The 22,271-nt window shown below is 33.6% G+C and overlaps 1 protein-coding gene across 3 annotated transcripts in view; it reads right to left on the bottom strand.

The window, feature by feature from the left end:
* Positions 1-22,271, bottom strand: part of Btl (fibroblast growth factor receptor) — a 74,008-nt gene that overhangs the window by 23,298 nt on the left and 28,439 nt on the right. For all 3 annotated transcript variants that reach the window (XM_013310807.1, XM_013310809.1, XM_013310808.1), the window contains exon 2: positions 19,636-19,782. In XM_013310807.1, coding sequence (XP_013166261.1) covers positions 19,636-19,738 — 103 coding nt within the window. In that variant the 5' untranslated portion in view covers positions 19,739-19,782. The remainder of the gene's footprint in view (positions 1-19,635; positions 19,783-22,271) is intronic.

Raw genomic sequence — 22,271 nt, forward strand, 5'->3', positions numbered from 1 at the left:
CATTATTTAAATATCAAATAATAGCTATCGCCCGTGACTCCTTACGCGCGAAATTAAAAAAAAAAACTTAATTATTAGCCTATGTATTCTTCTTAGTGAGCTAATGATGTATTCTTCCAGACTAAGTTCTACACCCATGACAAATTTTATCTAGATCTGTTGAGCCGTTCCACATATACCTTCAATCAAACATCCTTAAAATCCATCTATCCATCTAAACATTCTCATTTATAATATTAGTAAGAATATGACAAGTTAATTCAAATTACATTTACTTGGAGTATATGAAAAGAACTTTCCTCTAAAAATTTTTTGGCGTAACGTAGTCATTTTTCATCGTATAAAAAGGATATGTTAATCGTTAATCATACAACGCGTCTGGTGTCCTAAATATTATAAATCTAGTACAAAATAACAAGTTTACTTTTATTAACAGACCACCACAGACTAAAGATACGTGAGTCACAGACTAAATTATATTTGCGCGGCAACAGTGCGGTCAAACGGAAATACCTAATCTGTGCATTAGTCTATTGAGAGTTTCGCGCCTTGTGAACGGCATGTGTGAAACTTGGTCTTGTTTAGGATATGGCCACAGAGCATTGAATTCTATGCGTGTTAAATCTATTATTATAGATTTAGCTTCTATGTCGCAGTGCGAGTGGAGATGTGGAGACACGATAGTTGTTCTGTGAGAAATAACTCACTTGGCTACACGTGGATTGAATATTTTGCTTTAATATGCTCCGGAAGACATTCCATTATTAAATTCCGTATTTCAGACTTGAAATATTACAGTTGGCCAATATTTTTTAACGCTACTAAACACTTATTTTGAATTTCATTATTTTCAAACTTCCTCAACGCGAAATTAAAAAAAAAAGCATACATAACCTATCTTCAAATCAAAGTCCTATCAAAATAGGGCTAATCGTTTCGGAGATTACCCAGAAAAAAAGTGAAGATGCGGACAGGCAGATAAAATTTAAGAAAAATGAAAATTTTGTTTAACAACGCAAATGCATCATGCTCGAGAAATATTTTATTTTCGATATTATAACATAGTAACTAGTGAAATAATTAATTGCATAAATAGATAAATAAGCGTTTTTTTCTTTCTTGTTTACAATATGTAAGAAATGGTATTCAATGTCGGCCATCAATATCAACGTTCAATAATATTTTTTAAATGATCACACATTCAAGTGATTTTCAGTAAAAAAATTCTACTGTAACACATTGAAGTTAAATAAATAACACATAAATTATGATAAATTTAAGCATTGTTTTATATGCAATTAATCACAGATCAGTAAGAAACACATATAAATATGTTAACGGTATATAAAGGGTGTTACTGTAGAAGTCATTAATTTTCCAACTCGGTATGAATCACTTGACCTTGGGACCGAGACATCGACCAGACGAGAGACCGAGGGGACAAATGTTTCTTACAGGAATGAGCGATTACGAGGACGTAAGACACATGAGATTTGAAGCAGCAAGTTCAAGTAGAATTTCTTTTGTAGTTAATATTTTACTCACAAACCACAGCACTGATGCTATGAAAAATCTTCATCATACCATACCTTTATTAATACAATAGTGCTATCCTTCTTATGACCTTGAAGAAAAATAGAGAAAGCAATAGCGTTCCAAATAGTTCAACAATGAAATTTATTGTTATAGTCCCACAAACATCCATGTCCCGGTATCACTGATATCAGTATCTCTCTCTATCTCATAAAACAAAACAACTAATTATGTTATCTACTACTTTGCTCACCGGGTCAGATAAGTTTGTTGCACTATAGTCACTACTAAACTGTTTTCCTAAATTATATTTGTTGTGATGCAACCTCCATATATCTGCTTAGAAATTCAAAGATATGTGTGAAGTCAACCCGCACTGGGCCAGCGTGGTTGACTATAGCTTAGTCACTCCTAACTAAGGGTGGGATCCGAGCCCCTTATTAAGGACTTATAGTGAGCTGATGATTTTTTTAAACAAGAGCTGAAAATCTTGATATTTCCTTACTTAAATCGCTACAGCTTATGATTTGAAGACCAAGTTTAGTCATGTCGTATGAGAGAGCATCGTACGATACGTCATACTGAACTCAAATAGAACTCAATAATGCATTAATCTTGTAAAAACGAATCTTTGCTTCATGAGCAATTTAATTGAATTATGACCGTATAAGATGTGTGGTCTCGCTTTGAGATTACTTCAGGTCAGTTGGCGACATTGAATAATTTGTTAAGAGATGTAACCCTATAATGTGTAAGTCCGTTAGCTCTTAGACTATAAATATACAACCGCAACAGATTTTTTTTTTCTATTTCTATCTTCCGCATTTAAAATTAACTCTTCGACGTTTAAATGCGTAAAATAATATTTTTTTTATGGAGAACGTGTTGCAGGGGTCATGCACTTGACTTGCAATATGGATGTCCTGGGTTCGAATCTCGCCATGTACCAATGTGTTTTTCGATTTCTGATTTACATGTGTACATTTATCCGACGTACGGTGAAGGAAAACACCGTGATGCAACTTGCACATATCTGAGAAGAAATTAAAAGATATGTGTGAAGTCTACCAACCCGCACTTGGCCAGCGTGGTTGACTATGGCCTAATCACCCTTAACTTAGGGTAGCCAAGCCCCTGGGTGGAGACGTATAGTGAGCTGATGATGAATATTTTTATAGCTGGTTTAGTGTCCAAAATATACAATAGGATATGAAGGAAATGTCAGTAAGTTAGCCAAAGATGTTATAGAAATGTCTGACAAAATTATTTCTGTATCAAATAAACTGCAAGAATTTCTTACCTGGAAACTTGTAAACAAATAAATTACATTTTGTTTAAACTTCTCATAACGATGTTTACAATACACTTGAAAACACTTAAAACAATTCATTCTATTTGTATGAGAGCATACGTGTGGTACTTGGGGGTATGAGGGTTGGGTTACTGGTTTTAGTATTATCACACAGAGAGCTTTTAAAACAAGGTGTGTAAAAAAAAGTTTGGATATGTGTTCGAATTTTAAAAATATGTATTAGTATCATTCTATGCCTCACATTCGTCCGAAATGTGAGGCATAAAATTTCTTTTTTAAGAGAATCCATAAGCAACCAAACCAGTCTTAGGGCCCGAACAATTAGATTTTAAATATTTCTATTGACTTTTCGTAACTTTTTCTATATTTAAACGTGTTTATTAGTAGGTGATTATTAATATCATTTTCCGACTTCTTAATCAGACTGTACAAGTCGCTTTTAAGCAATATAGCTGTCGCCCGCGACTGACCGCGCGGAATTAAAAATACTTAATTATTAGCATATAAGTTCTTACAGGCTATGTTCTACATATATGCCAAATTTCAGCGAGATCTATGCAGCTGTTCTGCAGATACCTTCTAACAAACATCCATCTAAACATTCGCAATTATAATATTACTAAGACTGCACACTTAAATTACACGTCCTCTTCGTTATGCACTTGCATTTTGTTATATAGAGAAACTTTTAAATTGTATGTATAGAAAACGGATAAGTCTTTATCAGGCTGTACTCGTGACGCGTTGAAACGTTACGAGGAAACAAGAGGCGCTAGCACTGGTCCGGTGGGTCAATAGTCAACATTACAACGCCTTAAACGTGCTTTTAAATGCTTATCCTTACATCTTGCAGCTTCAACACTCTTGTATTTACTTGTTAAACTCAACCTCGGACCTTTACCTGTGTTTTTGCTTTATAGAAATATTAGCCGTCGCCCGCGATTCCGTCTGAGCGGAATTAAAAAAAAGATAATTAGTAGCCTATCTGTCCTTCCAGACTACATCGTACGAGCTCCGTTCAGTCGTTCTGGAGTTACCTTCAAACAAACATCCATCCATCATACATTAGTAAGAAGTAAGATATAAAAAAATATAGAATTAAAGAAAAGGAATCAATGTATGATTTCAACGATTCGATGGTTCAGGCAATTTCGTTACAAGAAAGAGACGAAAGATATGATAAAAACATAAGAGGAAGGGAGAGAATAATTCCGTAAATATGCTCATTTTAATTATGAAAACTAACCTTCCCTTTAAATCTAGAACGATTGCTATTTTTTTTTCTTTTCTATTATTATTTAAACATTTTTAATAGCTTGTATATGTTTTATTATCTCAAATATATTTACTTTTACCAAGGTTTATGTAAATTACAGATAACATATAGTACAAGCTAATTGAGTTAGCCGCTAATGATCAAGAAATTCTAGGCTCTAATTTAAAATTTAAATTAAGGCATGCAATCTGCACGCTTTTAATACTGGGTGGCTCTTCTTGATAAAAGGATATTAGCTTTGCTATTGATTTTAATGTTTAATATTATATCTTTCTAATTTAATTATAAATACGTAAACCAGTTGGTTTACGTATTTATAATTAAATTGTAAAAGAACTGTAACAAAGAAATATTTTATACAATTTTTTAGGACCCATTTGAATAATTGATTATCGGTTGCCAGCAACTTTATCAGCGCAGAATTTAAAAAAAAGTAGCCTATAATATGCCCGCACACATCAGCTACCTTGACATCAAGGTCCCGTCAAAATTTGTCTATCCGTTCCGGAGATTAGCCGTTACAAACGCGGTCTTGCAGACAGACATACAGACGGATAAAATTTTTCATATTGGCTTGTCGTTATCAGCAACTTAAATACATCAAATGTAGGAAATATGACTATTTTACATTACATACAGACAAACCAATTTTATAAATATGTATAGATAATACAGGCTTTATAACGAATTCTATAACAAATTCTTAATTAAAATGAATTCCAGTTGCTCTAATAATAGAATTGTCGTAGGCTTCCACTGGTGCGATAGCTCCGTTTTTTTTAATAGATTGTGAATTAAATATTATGTTTTACATCGTTGTTTCGGCTGTGAAAGCCCATGTTTACAAATAATGTAATTTCCAATATAATACGGCGGATCGAATTGACCTTGACGCTGAATTAAGACCTACCTAATCCACAAAGTCTAGACTTCTGACCTATCTTGGTGCATTTAACTAACAGTTATCTTTTGCAGACAAACAAAAAACCGACATACAAAAAATTATACCTTTACAATGCAATTATTTTCGGTGTTCGGATCTTTTGCGAACAAATTGATTTCCTTTTATTGCGTTCGATATAAATTGCATAGTCTTTGTTATTGGGTACTAATAATTTATAGTTTGCTTTATAATATGCGTGTTATTAGATTTGATAGACATTTGAACTTGAGATAATGATTTAAGGATTTTACAATGATAGCTGTCGCCCGCGACTCCGTCCGCGCGGGATTAAAAATAGATGTTGGCCGATTCTCAGATCTACTCAATATGCTCACAAAATTTCATGAGAATCGGTCAAGCCGTTTCGGAGTATGGGAACGAAAATTGTGACACGAGAATTTTATATATAAGATTTTATTGGTAGATACATCTTACTATTATTATAAATGCGAATGTTTAGACGGTTGGATGTTTCAATGTATCTTCGGAACGAATCAACGGATCTTGATGAAATTTTGCACAGTATAGAACATAGTCTGGAAGAACACATAGGCTACTTATTAAGTTTTTTTATGTCACGCAGACGGATCTGTGAGCTACAGCTAGTATATACAAAAATAATATATTAAGATTATTGTGTCTGTTATTCTATGGATTACAATTGCCTTCTAGTTTAGTCAAAATAAAAACTGATGCCAGTTTCGAATATTGTTTTTTAAAACACTATTTTCTTAAGAATTATTTCCTTTGCCTTATGGTATCTATTGGTAATAATTCCGTATCGTAAAACATTTGCATTCTTGGTATAGGAAAGTTTGATAAAGTGATACCTTGGCGGGAACATGCGCCCTAACGAACAACTATTAACTACGACAAATGTATACATTTGTAAGAGGTGTAACTTCATTTACCTTGATTGTAGACATCCATTTTAATACACGTGTTTACAGTATGATTGATAAATTTTAATATAAGTAAATAAAAGAAAAAATACGATCTTAAAAGGCTATGTTCCTTTTTTATATCATAAAGTGGCAAACGAGCGAGTGGCCATCTGAAATCGATGAAATAGCGAAGTGACCGTTGCCCAAAGACATATGCAATTGCATATGCGTTGCCTACCTTTAATCGACGGAGAAGAGTATGCACAGAAAGAAGTATTTTCCCTTCCCATGCATCCTATCATCCGGAAAGTCCACTTCCACTTCCCATACTTTCCTTAGAAGAAAAAGGGTGGGAAGAGAAAGAGGAGTAAATTAGGCCTCCGGGACGCACACTCATCAGACGAAACAGGGAATAGCTTCCACTTGACGCCTGTCTTCTGTGTGGTCGTGGTATTTTACCGGGCGAGCCGGGCCAATTAGTGCTAAGATCTTAAAGCGGGTTCTACCATTGTTAAACTTCATTTTGTTAGTATGTTTCTCATGTTTTCTTATAAGATCTAAGGGAACCTATTTAACCAAAGTAATTTATTCATCTTACTTCTTATTATTATTATAAATGCAAATGTATAAATGGATGGAAGTTTGTTTGAAAGTATCTCCAGAACGGCTGCATGGATCTCTCTGAAAGACATAGATATAGAACATAGTCTAGAAGAAAATCTAGGCAAATAATTAAGTTTTTTAAGACTGTGTGGACGAAGTCGCAGGCGATAGCTAGTTATTTTTACAATTATAATTATTTCCATCGAAGTTTTTGTTTTTAAATTACAACATAATTGTAGGATTGTTTTTGAGAAATGCAAATAACTAATTACGTTTCGTCCTGTCTATTCCCGTTTCGCGACGTCACCATAGGTGTCCGGGTTAACCCGAGCAAGTTCAAGGGCGGCAGATCATTTCTGTATAAATATTTACTCTCGCCACGCTCCTGCTTCGGTTTCGTATCGGACTTTGTTCGAATTCTATTTTCGGATCGAACATTTTAATGTTCACCACAAAGAGTTTAATGGAGTCGGAGTACTGTTGCGTTTATTACTAGACGTTTGCCCCCGACTTAGTTTGTGTTGAATTATAAATAAAGTAAGCCTATGTCTTTTCTATTCTACATCAGTGTCAAAATTCATCGAAATTCATTTAATATAGTTTTAAAGATATTACGTAACAAATATCTCAAAGGCCAGCAACGCATCTGCGGTTCCTCTGGTATTGCTGATGTCCATGGCGTTGTTGAACACCTCGATGTTCCTGCTGCTCGTTTGCCCCCTTATTTTATATAAATAAAATATAGATACATCCATTCAATCTTTCGCATTTATAATAGCAGTAAAAATATGGTAAATAATTTTTACAGAGTATCTTTTATGTTTAACTTCCTTAGATTCATTACAAACGCAGGTGAAAGATTAGTGATGTGATGAGCCAGAAATTACTCAGGATTATTATTATACTTAAGGATATATTACTAATATAAATGCGTATGTTTAGATGGATGGATGTTTGTTTTAAGATATCTCCGGATCGGCTGCATGGATGTTGCTAAAGTCTGGCATGGATGTAGAACATAGCCTGGAAGAACACATAGGCTACTTACTAAGTTTGTTTTTAATTCCGCGCGGACGGAGACGTGGGCGACATCTAGTAGTTATATAATTCTGAATTATATTTAAACCGGTCTTTGCATATCTAACTCGCTTCTTTATAATCTTACAAATTCTCATACATCCTCGTTGCTTACAATAAATCTTACTAACCCGATTTGTTTCTTCCAAAGCGGAAAATCTCGTAAATACAATACTGTTTGAATAGTGTATGATGTGTATAGTAAGATTTCAACAATCCTTTTAACACATCTGTTCAACAAATCAAAAGCAAATATCAAAACAAGTCACATAACGTACGTCATCGGAATACAATGGCAAGGATTAATCGATTTCCAATCGAATGTTCTGGAACGTGTCCAAACAGGATTAATTTAACATGTATAACAGCTTTCACTAGATACTGTTTACTTATAGCTTATAGCATAATTCAATATATTAAGACATTATGTACGCTAAATTCAAGTCCCCTGCACCGTTATATAAAGAACTATTTGTCGCCCGCGACACCAGAAATCTCAGGACTGAAGAAAAACTTCATAAGGAGTCTATGTGTTCATCCAGACTATGTTCTACATCTGTGCTAAACTTCATAAAGATCCGTTGAGCCGTTCCAGAGATATCTTCTAAAAAAAATCCATCTATTTATCCAAACTTTAACATTTATAACATCAGTAAGCTGGATTGGTAAAGAAACTGGATTTGTCGAAGAGAGGGAACGTTAAAGAAGAGGAATTTTGTTTCTGTCCCCTCCCCTGTTTATTAAAGATAGGCGAGGCATCTGCAACATTTTAAACCCTTGCAGATGTCTAAAATAGTGGTCACATTGCTTTATCTTTAGGTTAACCTTTCTGTTTATAACCAATATAGTTGTTGCCCGCGACTTCGACATCGCGTAATAAAAAAAAATCTTAATAAGTAGCCTTTGTGTTCTACCAGACTATATTCTACATCTACGCCAAAGATCCATGATGAATTCAGGCGTTCTGAAGATACCTTCTAAAAAACTTCCATCCAAAAATTCGCATTTTTATTATTAGTAAAATTATTATACAAAATTTTGCACCATAACAAAAACACATTACACGTTTGTTAGTCTGTTAGCATGCTATACAAACCCGTGGCTTGAATTCCGTTACAAAACCGATGTTGTTATTGTAAAGTGAAGCCGGGGTAAGTCGATACGCGATGTTTATTAGAAAAACAAGGGTTTAGTAACGTTCCTTTCGCCTACAGATTTCCACGGAATTGTCCGTATATTCAGACTTTATATATACGTAAAAAGAAACATCATCATCAGCTCACTATACGTCCCCACCGAGGGGCACGGAGCCTACCCTAAGTTGAGGGTGATTAGGCCATAGTCAACCACGCTGGCCAAGTGCGGGTTGGTTGACTTCACACATATCTTTGAATTTCTTCTCAGATATGTGCAGGTTGCATCACGATGTTTTCCTTCACCGTAAGAACGTCGGATAAGTGTACATATGTAAATTGGAAATCGAAAAACACATTGGTACATGGCGGGATTCGAACCCAGGACCTGCAGATTGCAAGTCAAGTGCTTGACCACTGAGCCACCGACGTCTCAAAAGAAACATGCAGTTACTTATTACTAGTCGTTATAAACGATAAGTTCAAATAATTAGTAGCCTGTGCGTTCTTTCAGACTGTGTTCTACATTTATGACAAATTACATCAAAATACGTTCAGCCGTTCCGGAGATACCTTCTAACAAACATACTTCCATCCAACCTTCCAAACATTCGCATATAAAAAAATCTCTCAGAATTAATTATTTAACCTATATTTTTCGAAACTGTAAATAATTAAAACGGCTATATTTTAGAACAATCTATTTTATATAATACATGAAATACTATGTATTACGAACATTACTTGAAGGAAGTATTTAACGCTTAAGTGATTACTTAAGTCTCAGACATGTACTATTTTTGTAAAATATTGAGTAAAAAAATTCAATGTACTTCTATAACAATTTTCATGAGGTCAGGAACGTATTCGTTTCGATTAAATTTAATTATTAAGATTTATAATTACGACTTATAATTAACGTTATATTAGAATAAATACTTTTAACTTTCAAAGTTCAGGTAAAGTTTTTTTTATTATAAACCTTCACACTTGAGACAGACGCGTTAAAAAATGCGAAGCTCGTTGCGCGATTTTTTGCGCAACTTGACACCCGTTGTCTTTTTTAAATAAATAAACAAAGAACGCAAAAAAATGTCTACCGAGATAAATCTGCGGATCCAATATGAACATAGAAAGATGTAGAGAGGATAACAATATAAAAAAATGGAAAATGAACTTTAAATATAAAGTTTATATTATAATTTTTAAAAAAAGAACACTTTTTTTAAATTTTTTAGTTTATTATAATAACATAAATTGTATTGATTTGTAGTTATAATAATAAATGTAATAAATCTTTTAAAATCAAATTCAATTCAAATTTAACTTATCTGTGTTTTCTTTTAAAGAGTGATTGCTTTTATGTTTGCAAAGTATATATATTAAATATAAGATTTCTATGTTAAAATGACTTTAGTGATATAAATAATGTTTGTCACGCAATGGAATAAATGCGGGCAATTGCTAGAACCGCGGGGCGCCGTAGCGTGCTGGTGTTGAGATATGATAGATTTTGAACAAATTGGCGACTGTAAAATATTAAATATTACTTGTACTTTAGCTTTATGCATATTTAAATAATTAAATTACCAATTTAGATTGGCTAATATACATTATATAACTATTTTTATTATAAACTTCAGCACTTAAATCATTTTTAAGAGTAACTATTAGAAGAGCGTCGATGGCTCAGGGGTCAAGCACTTGACTTGTAATCTGCAGGTCCTGGGTTCGAATCCCGACATGTACCAATGTGATTTCCGATTTACATATGTACATTTATCCGACGTTTTTACGGTGAAGGAAAACATCGTGGTGCAACCTGCACATATCTGAGAAGAAATTTAAATATATGTGTGAAGTCAACCAACCACTTGACCAGCGTGGTTGACTATGGCCTAATCACCCTTAACTTAGGGTAGGCTCGGAGCCCCTCGGTGGGGACGTATAGTGAGCTGATGATGATGAAGAGTAACTATTAGTTGGAGTTATGGTGTTTTAAAATAATATCCAGGAGCTAAACACATAGATTTCTTTAGAAGTACTCGTAACTAGTAAACGAGATAGCACCTTGAACGATGTTTTTTTTCGTTACACTAAATCGTAACTAATTATAATTTAATTTTTTACACAACTCCATTGCATCTTTGTTCCTAGGGCTGCACATCTGGTATTCGTGAGAAAATCGTAATTATTTATACGATGCTGCATTTCTTTGAGTCCGCCGCCTAACGCCTAGCCGATAAATGCAGTGCCTCTGTATTAATGAATTTTAACTTCAAAAGATAATAAAACTTCTATAAAATTTATTTTCTACCATTTTAAAATATATTAGCTTTGGGCCCAAATATCACAAGTGCCGTAAAAAATAAGATTATTTATTTTAATATAGGAAAGGTTAATTTAGGAAAGGTTATAACGAAAAGCAGAGAAATAAATAAAGCTATTAAACATTAGAAGTATTTTAAAAATCAAAAGGTTAATTGTCTGTCCAGACTCAGATAATTATAGTGAAAACTGAAATTGATTAAAATGTACAGAGTTCAAATCTATTGAAACCTTCCTTAACCATTTGTTTATTAAGCCCCACTGACACATATCAAAATCAAAATTAATCAACGATCATATGGCTGACATTAATTAGCTTAGATACAGACAAATATAACTACAAACAAAACAAAACTCCCCTCAAGAAATCCACAAACTCTAACCAGAAACCTAATAAGTCCAGATTTGGCTTCCCCTGCCAATGTGATCGCAAAATGACCAAAACGCATACAACATCTGGACACCTGAACCGAAATACTCAAAGATACGGTGGAATATTCCTAGAATAGCAGCAGACTGTAAAATAAATATGGTGACACCATATGCCTTCAAAATCTTGAGCAAGTGTCTTTGCTTTATCATCCAAAGGAACTTCGACTCTTATCATCTTATTATAAAGTTCATTTTACAGTATACTTCGATTTAGTATCATCGTTGTAAATACTTGTAAGTGAATAATTTGTCATACTGCCTCGGACTGCGTTGACGGCGCGACTCGCTGTTATGCTAATGGTCCTTAGGGCGGACCATTAAAGAACCAAGTTGAAAAAGTCTTCGAAGAAACATGGAAACCTTTGATGTCAGTTTAGAGATCGTTCTATTTTACTGACATAATTACAAAAACCTTTTACATCTTATTTTGTACGAAATTTATTAAACGAGTACAAATGAGGCAATAATTTTTGGATAAATTCATATCTTAGTATTCGTACCACTTCATCTTTGTCATATATACAGACTAGTTCACGCCCTCGACTTCATTCGCGCGGAATTAAAAAATCTTAATTAGTAGCTTATATGTTTTTCCTATGTTCTACATCTATGTCAGATTGCGTCCTGGAGGCCTAATTTAGAGCTCTTTCCCTTCCCACCCTTTTCTTATAAGGAAAGGATGGGAAGTGGAAGTGGACTTTCCGGATGAGAGGATGCATGGAAAGGGAAAATATTTTCTTTCTGTGCATCCTCTCCTCCGTCGATTAAAGGTAGGCAACGCATATGCAATTGCGTATGTCTATGGGCAACGGTCACTTCGCTATTTTAGCGATTTCAGGTGGCCGCTCGCTCGTTTGCCGCCTTCTGATATAAAAAAAAAATTTCAGCTAGATCCGTTGAGCCATTGCGGTGATGCTTTCAAAGAAACATTCATCCATCCAAACATTCTAAATTTATTCACAAAAGAAAAATTCTTACAAACATAACCCTTAGGTCGTTAAATAGTATAGAAATGGCGCAGTTTCCTTACCGATCACAAATATAGATCGACGGCCGCTGAACTGTGCGCATATCATAGTTGGTAATGTTTACAGAGGGCTGCACGCGCAGATCCGACGCTAGTTCAACGTTTTGTACACATTGGGATAACAACATCCCCTGTTATTTGGAACCGTATTTATCAATATGTATGCCATAAATACATATTTAAAATTCTAGACAAATATCCTTTTTTATCATGAATAAATTGTACATGCCAAAAAAATTGAATTATTTAAATAAAACCATGTGCTTTTTTGCCCGACTGACTGATTAAGGGTAATCAGGATAGTAAGATTAGATCGTAATGCAACCTGCACATATCTGAGAAGAAATTCAAAGATATATGTGAAGTCAACCCGCACTGAACAAGCGTGGTTGACTATGGACTAATCACTCTTAACTTAGGGTAGGCTCCGAGCCCCACGGTGGAGACGTATAGTGATGATGATGAGGATAGTAAGGTTAAATGGGTTTTGTAATCATACTAATATAAATGCGAATATTTGGATGGATGTTTGTTAGAAGTTATCTCCAGAACGGCTGCATGGATCTCATTGAAATTTAGCATACATGTAGAACATAAACTAGAAGAAAACAAAGCCTATAAATTAGGTTTTTTTTTTTAAACTTTCTAACGAATTGTGTCATAGCGAACAATTAGTAGCTTTTCAATAGTTATAAATTAGTTTTTTTCTTTAATATCAACTGATGAAAATCGGCTAGTATTGCGTCAACATATCATATTAATATTACTTCTGTATCGTATTGGCAGATAAAGGATTTGATACAGTGGATCATTTCAAGCGCAACGGACATATCAATTGCATATCGGTCATGCTCAGTTTGACCGATATACTTGAGATATTCTTTGTTGATGTACAAAGATATATAAACAAATAAAATATAGAACGGACATTGGAAATATTTTTTTTAATTTATTTAGAAAACACAGAGATAATAATATGTTTTTTTTACATATTTTAGACAGTTGAAACCCATGTTGCAATCATTTACTAAGCGAACCGCTTGCAAATTGATAACAGTTGGCTGTTAGAGAAAGAAGCGTTCAATACTCTACGGTTATCGGAGTAAGATAGCCCCCTATAAGTAATTTATCAGTAGATATTATTTTGCAATAAAAATCTATTAAATCTTACTAATATTATAAATGCGAATGTTTAAATGGATGGATGGATGTTAGTTGTACCATATCTCCGGAACTGCTAAACCGATCTCTCTGAAATTTGGCACAGATGTAGAACATAGACTGGAAGAACACATAGGCTACTTATTAATTCCGCTCGGACAGAGTCGCAGGCGACAGCTATTACATTTAAATCACTATATGACTCAATACTTAACAGTTATTTTTCACACGAAACATCTCAATAAAAGTACAAATTGAGTGGAACATATAAAGATAAGTTTAATTCTAAGATAAGCGTATCTGATAGAAAAATTCAAATCATACGATCATTTTCTTTGTTATTCAGATGAAGTTTGAAGGACTTGATAATACCTGAAGGTCGTCTGACACTAACTTGCAGTGTACTTAAATCAATTTCATCTCTTTTCTTACTTGTATTTATAAAAAAAATACTTGAAAACTACGTCTAGATAGTACTAATCTTATATCTATATATGTTAAAGAAAGTCGTGTTAGTTACACTATTTATAACTCAAGAACGGCTTTACCAATATGGCTGAAAATTTGTGAGGAGGTAGCTTAGAGCCAGGAGACGGACAGAGGATACTATTTGAGAGAATTTATGTCTTGAAGAGCTTTTTATTTAACTTATCTATATATTAAGTATCTTTATAGCGATAGCTAGTAGATTTATAAATTATTAAAATTACAAATTTAGTATGCACCAAATAAAAAACTGTTCCATTTCTTTGTCGTCTTCCAGCCACGGATAAAAGTAAGTATCCTAAGACGAATAAAAAGACATTAAAAATAAATCATTTGCTGTACAAACGTTGCTGATTAATTGACCATTTAATCCAAACATGCTTTTTGACAACCCTAAATAGTTTTATTTTAATCATTCACTTACCAAAATAGACCTTAAAACTTTGGTATAAGGTTGATATTCCTGCAAATGTTTTATGTCTGTAGGGCTGGTATAAATGAAAATAAGGTTAATTTATGGCGTTTCACACTTGCGTTGTTATCGTGATACGATCTGACAAATTTTCTTGCATTCTTGTTGAAGAGAAGTGTTTATTTTGCATGGAAATATATCAACGTTTGAAATGTCTTGACGTTTACTTAAACCATAGTTATTTTATTCTGAATGTCTGTGGGCGGCTTTGTGATGTACCCATATTTATTTTAGGTTATGTAAGTTTTTTTTCGCTATTTTAATTAATAAAAATAACTCTATTTCAAATTATACTAGTAGTTTTGGAACTGAATTTTAAAAGATGTGTAATTGAAAATTAGGGTTGTCTGTTTATTATTTTTATTGAGTTTCTATATTATGAATTTCAATAATTTTCACCTAGTTGTTCTTTTTTTTCAGGTACGTTGACCTCGTGAATCTCAGGTTTAAAGATGGCCGCCGTAGCGCCGCACCATTATCAACAAATCTATTTTCTTACCGCTGTAAACTTTTTATTGTATAAGTTCTAAATGGAGCGAGCGAAAAACTATTTATTTCCCTTTCAACTATAAAATTTTTACGGCACTTTAAGCGTCATATCCATTTCTGTATGTACTCCGTTCCTTTGACTATGAAGAATTGGACTAGACAGAGCCGTCGTTATACAAAATATTTAAATACTTTTCACTGGGATGCAGGGTGGAGTAATAACAATCACATATTTGCATATCATGCTAAAAAATTAAACGCATAATGACTCAAAAATTAACACACGCAAAAGAAGCACATATGCCTTATTGTTAATTTTTCTGAATAAAGAGATATACGCTCGCTTGTCAAGTCCTGATTCTTTATACTCTAAGCTCTTTACTCATCGAGATTTGTTTATTTAGTCTCCGTTGGGGGTTTTTATAGATGTCAAATGTATTACGTCCCATTAAAATGAGTCCTCAAAACAATTGACTGCGGTAGGTTAATAGACTGTCAAGTAACATGGCGAAGAATGTCGGACTTTTATGTCCGATCACATTTCTGTGTTCCTTTGAAACCACGCTTTTGAATTTTAACTATGAACTTATTCTTTTGTCAATTTCAATGATTAAAAAGTTAACGATTTTTAGACAAAGCCAGGGGGCGGCTAAGGAATAAAACAAAATAAAAATTTCACAAAAGCAATCTTTTCTATTTAAATTTAAAGCAATATTATACGTTAAAGTTCATATTGAAAGAATTTAAAATATGCAGTTTTTACTTCTTATTCAAACCGACAAAGACCCCCAAAATATTATATCTAGCTTATTCTTTACCTGAATACGCCCCTGTTTCTTTTGTTTTTAAAGATCTTGAAGATAAGAGTAAATTCCTACCACAACATTTATTTAAAAAAAAAACATACTTCTCATAAATAGTTTTTACCGAGTAAAGTGTATTTCGCGTGGAATAACAATAGAGTGCATATCGGAAGTCGGTACCTTTGGCGTGTGTGCATCCTACGTTCATCATATCAACGCATCATGGACACGACCGACATCGCAATACTGCTGGGAAAGTCGTGATCATCCGCGGCGCCCTTGGAGCCTTAACTCCACATTTGTATTCATCGGGGAATCTGCATTGTAAGTCTACAATAGAAAATAATTTCTATCATATAACGACCGTTTGTTTTACTTGGCTGTATAACCGTTGTCCATTGCCTTTTGTAAGCAGTCAAAAGGGTTCAGAACCTTTAATGCACATCCTTTACGACTACCCTACCCTCTCTACCTACCTACCCCACCTACTACCCTACTCGACTACCTATCCTCAGTAAATTCGCGTCCCCTTCCCATCTTTTCCATATAAGAAAGGTGGACTAAACTTCTGTTTAATTTCATAATTCCCCAGTAGTTAATTGACTTAACACGATGATAAGATGTCGATATTTTTTTTTTAATCCTACTAATATTATAAATGCGAATGTTTGTTTGAATGTATCTCCAGAACGGCTGTATAGATGTAGAACGAAGTCTGGAAGAAAACATAGGCTACTGTTTTTTAACACCGCGCGGATGGCGTCGCGGGCGTCAGCTAGTTGTTTATATTTAAAGCTTATACATTTGCATACCCGATATGTCGAACAAAGTACTGTTGTTCTTATGCAACAGGAAGACAGACAACTAAGGAATTGCATTATTAACGCTGCTTTTTAATCTGTGACGTCATTGTGTCGAATTAATACGATAAATTAAACTGTGAACTTGTTATGGTAAATATAGTGAAACAAATAATTGTTTTTAAAATTACTTTTGTAACGAATTAACATGGCTCTAAATTAAAAACCATATATTACATTTAAAACAGGCGGACAGACAACAAAGTGATCCTCTGAGGGTTCCGTTTTTTCCTATGAGGTACGGAACCCTAAAAATAAACAAAGGTATTGTTAATTTTTATAGATATTTTAAATATTCGACTTGATCTCAGTTATGAATATTTTACGCATCCTATAGAAAGCGAATTATTTTGTAAACGTTCCAAATCAGTCCACTACTTGTATTCCAAAGATATCAAGACTAACAGAACACCTAGCACGAATATTTGCGACACGCCTTCGTAACGTCAGCGAAATATGTCAAAAGATTTCTTGGTGGATAATACAAATTTTGCCGATATATTTACGAAAACATTCTCACGAATATTCGTGATAGCACCTCTGATCTTTGTTCAGCAAGTTGGTATGTGCAATAAATATTTACAATGATGTTTCCGCATATTCTGGGCGCCGGTGCAAAACAAATTTCATCCTGAACAAATAAAGGGAACGTGCTTGTTTATCCTTAAAGTCGATTTATTATTTATCTATGAGATAGTCATGTTTGAATTATGATATTATTTCGGATAATTTTATCTCTTGAACATTGACATATCGAATGATAGCGCTATTTACCAAGAACAAACAAATGAAATATTTTGCATTCGATGATAACCATGAAAATTTACTAACATTTTAATTTAAGTCTTATTTCTTTTCTAATTCTTGCTAAACTTATATAAAAAACCGCTAAACATTCACGTATATTCGTCCGGTGGCGGCAACGACTAGTTTCGAGCCCATCGGGGGCCATACATCAGGGTGAGTGGGACTGGTACTATTTCGCGGACGCGGCCCGTCGCTTACTACGCGCCTGCGCTCTTAGGGCGCGTCTTGAGGGGGCGGGGGGCGCGGTGTGCGCCGGCATCGTCCACGATGTTGATACTAAAGCGTCGGTGGTGTTGCTGTTCAAGTTTTTGATGAAGGGCCCCCAAGGGGTCGAAACTAGTCGGTGCCGCCGGACGAATATACATGAATGTTTAGCCGTTTGTATTTAAGTTTACAATAATGTCTCACGGAAGTGGATTAAATGGAGGATGGGACGCATAAGAAGGGAAATATTTTCTTTTTGTAGCTCCCCTCCTTGGTCGATTAAAGTTAGGCAACGCATATGCAATTGCGAATGTCTATGGGTATCAGTTGCTCCACTGTTTCGTCTAATCAAGATGGCCACTTGCTCGTTTGTCACCTAATATAAAAAACTGACTAAGTTTTAGGTCAAAATCCTATTTTTACTATTTATAATAGAGCTTATCTTTAAACGAAATCTTCTATCTTTGTATGTAGTCATAAAAACAAACAGAGAAAAACCAAAAGCGAAGAAGATCGTAAATCAAAAAGCAGTAAAATTCTTAAAAGAAAAGACGACATCTGATGAAAAAAAAGATGAAATTGACATGAGCAAAGCTGATTGGTCGCCAGTGGTCGGGATGTCGCATTTAATAAATCATAACGTCCAACATAACAAGACCTATCTCTACAGTACATTCGTAGAGTGTAAGAGTTCGATTAAAATTTACAAAAGAAAGCAAAGGTTCTCGTTTGACTGGTTTCATAATTGTCTAAGCATCCGGCCCAGTTAATGAGTACCAAATGAGGGTTTGTACTGCAATCGATTTGTCCCCGTGAAGGAATTACCCTTTCCGTTCGTCAACCGAAAATAAAGACATTTTACAGTAAATTTGTGGTTAAAAATACTTAATTACATTAAGTAAAGCTCCACCAGATAGAGCCGCGTCATATACGAAACTTTTATTAGTAGTTAAAAAGTATTATTAAAAAAACATCTAAACCACTATTTTACAATTTGCGAAATAAATGAATATTTTTCTTTACTTTATTTTAATGTATAGATGTTTGATTCTTACTCATTGTTATATTATAAATCTAAAGTAATTTATGTCTAACGGTAAATATGGAAAAGATATAGAAAGGAAATTAATTTACAAATCAAAAGGGCTCTAAATTTGCAATTCACACTGCACAACCCTTTTCATAATATTAAAAGATTAGAATCGATTTTTCGAATTATAATATCATAATGGCGCCAATGTCGTTTGCATTGAATAACAAATATGAAAGATATCCTTTCCGATTGCCAAAAATAATCGATACAAAACATCGATGTAGGTTTCGAAACGATTAATTTGAATGCGTAGTCGCGTGCAACGGAATTTGGATTCCTAACAACACTTCAAAGATTTTACTTAATATACACTCGTAACGTTAGGAATACGAAATAAACGATTTCCTATTTAATAAGCCCTATAAAAATTCTTCACGTGTATGGCCATTGTTAAATTTTGGGTTAAGTTTTTTTGGCAATGAGTCCTTTTAGTTTGAACACGTGATTTTAAACAAGAATAACCTTGAATTTATAAAGTTTACTATATTTACTGGCTGTATTTAAAGTGCTTTTAACAGCCAAAAAAAAGTCACTGGCTGTATTTGAGACAGTATAATATATAAGTAAAAAAAATATCTTGAGTCAAATAACAGTGGAAAAAGATCATATTCTTACACTATTTTGCTTATAGAATTTAAAGTAAGTGTGTATAATAATAATTAATCAGTAAATATTATAATTAATAAATAAATAATTTATAATCTGTACTCACCTAGAACGATGTCTCTGGCCGAAGCGATTCCCGCCAAAGCCGCGATCACTAATGTGACAGCGAATGACATTTCGCGCCAAAACGCAATGTCGGCTCGCTTCATATTTCACGACGATTTCAACTCGTCTTATTCGGATCCATTAGGTTCTGAAACAATGTGACGAATAATTTACAATGTTTTTATTACAATTTATTACATCGAGTTGCAAGAAAATGAATTCAACATTTTATGAAACAGACAACATATTTAGAAGACCATGTTTATGACACATTGTCTTTTAAGACAGTTTCTATTTTTTTAATTCTTTATTCCAGACTATTCTAATTTAAAATTATACTTCAAAACTTCTTATTTCCTTTAAAATATTGAAATAAAATCTTACTAATAAATGCGAAAGTTTAGATGGAGAATATAGTTTGGAAGAACACATAGGCTACATAAAACTTTGTTTAATTTCACACTGACGGAGTCACGGGTGAAAGCTAGTTAAATATAAAATTAATAAATCTTTTCCGAAATAAAACTGGCATAAAATGGGACATCTATTCTGATTGGCGTATAATTGGATAAGATGACGAAATTTGTACGAAAATAACGTTTGCAATAGCGAAACATCTGTAACAAACCCAAAAATAAACTCCCCACTTACAAACATTAAATTCAATATAATGCACGAACTTTGTTGAGTAACCTTTGAAATACAGGGTGCGTAAAAACTAATAAACTGAGAAATGCATTCAGTTGACTGCTCGCGTCTAATAAATAAAATACTGTTGATATTATATTCATCATAACATTATAGCTCATATTTTCTTAGCTTTAAAGTATAAAATGCAATAAAATCTTTTTTTTTACATCAGCATAAACATTTACTCGTTATCGCCCGCGACTCCGTCTGCGTGGATATATAAAAAACTTAATAAGTGTAGCCCATGTGTTCTTTCAGAGTATGTCCTTTACGAAGGCCAAATTTAGTCGAGATCCGTTCAGTCGTTCTAGAGATATCTTCAAACACCCATCCATCCATTTACATCACATCCATCTAAGCATTCAGCAGCATAAATTCGAAAAAAAAATATATAGTATCCTATATCCGTTTACTGGCTCTAAGCTACCTCCTCACCAATTTTCAGGCATATCGGTAAAGCCGTTCTTGAGTTATAAATAGTGTAACTAACACGACTTTCTTTTATATATATAGATAGTGTACGATGACCGTTAAACCTTCAGTGGTCGAAAGCAGATGTATATTCAACTTATTTAAAACCTTAATGCATTCGTTATTAATTACATATTCGTGTAGCAAATAGCGTCGTAAACTTGGGACATATTTAAGGGACTCGGATTTAGCGGTGTATTATGCAGTGAGGAAGTTTTTAATGCAGTTTCTGAAATTTCGGTAACATTAGATATATATAAGCTTTATCGTTCCGTCCTTACGTACAGATCGAGAGAGGTCGTTGCCACCGTATAAAATTAAACGTGTGTATACAAGAGTATAAAATACCCGACCTTTTTAATTCAATGTTCCTTTTTAGATTAATGAAAGGGATGATTTTATAAATAAAGACGATGTTATTGCTTTTTCAATTTAATCCCATTTAAAACTTATGTAGTCCAGAAATAGTGTAGGAAATATACTAGACATTAGTAGAATATTTTGGAGAGTAATAGACCCATATTTGTTATGCAGGATTTCTAATAAAAACTAAGGCTGATGTAGGTTATTGACCGTGGGTTTCTGAGACTGAAATCTCCGTTAAAAACATATTATTATCTTTGTTTTGTAGAGCTGTAAGACAGGGATGACAATATATTTTCTACAGAGAATTTAACGTCAGAAGCCCACAGTAAATAATGCATAGAGTAAAGAATTTGTAGACGTGATATTTATCTGTTTTAATTCGGTAATCTATTAAAAATTTGTAAAGAATACTAATAAGAAAAATTAAAGAGTTAAATCATGGTTTTACTTACATTTTCTATTTTCAATAAAAAAAATATTATCATCTCCATAAAATATCGGAATAGCTTTGATATAACTTTAACTTTATGATCCATAGACTTAAATAGGTTAAACATATAAAAGGGAGGTCTTTTTTTTTCTTAAACCCTGTTAAGTTACTTTGGGTATGTGCCTTAAGCTCGTATATCATTACTGAAGGGTTATCCTGGGCCGTATTTAAAAATGGATACATCAACTCGTATAGATTACGTTTTTTATTGTTACGTAGCCCTATTTCTAAAATAGTTCTTTCAACGATATTATTTTTGGATGATTTATTTCTAAAGGATTATAGAATCTATGAAATGTATAAATGATGTGTAAAATTTACAGTTTTGTCGACTCGTTAACACATGTTAGTAACTTGTAACTGTAACTTAGTAAATAAAGAGAGACCTTGAAAAAGACTACAATTTTAAAGAAATTTCTTCATGAACCTATGAGGAATACTTGTACCTACATAGTAAGAAGAAAGTAACTACTTTATAAGGGACAGTATCAGATAGGAAACACTGATTTAACAGTGGTAGAGCCCGCTTTAACATCTTCGCACGAATCAGCCCGGCTCGCCCGGTGAAATACCACGACTACACAGAAGACAGGCGTCAAGTGGAAGCAATTCCGCGTGTT

Source organism: Papilio xuthus, unplaced genomic scaffold, assembly GCF_000836235.2.
Source record: "Papilio xuthus unplaced genomic scaffold, Pxut_1.1 DF827714.1, whole genome shotgun sequence".
NCBI lineage: Eukaryota > Metazoa > Arthropoda > Insecta > Lepidoptera > Papilionidae > Papilio > Papilio xuthus.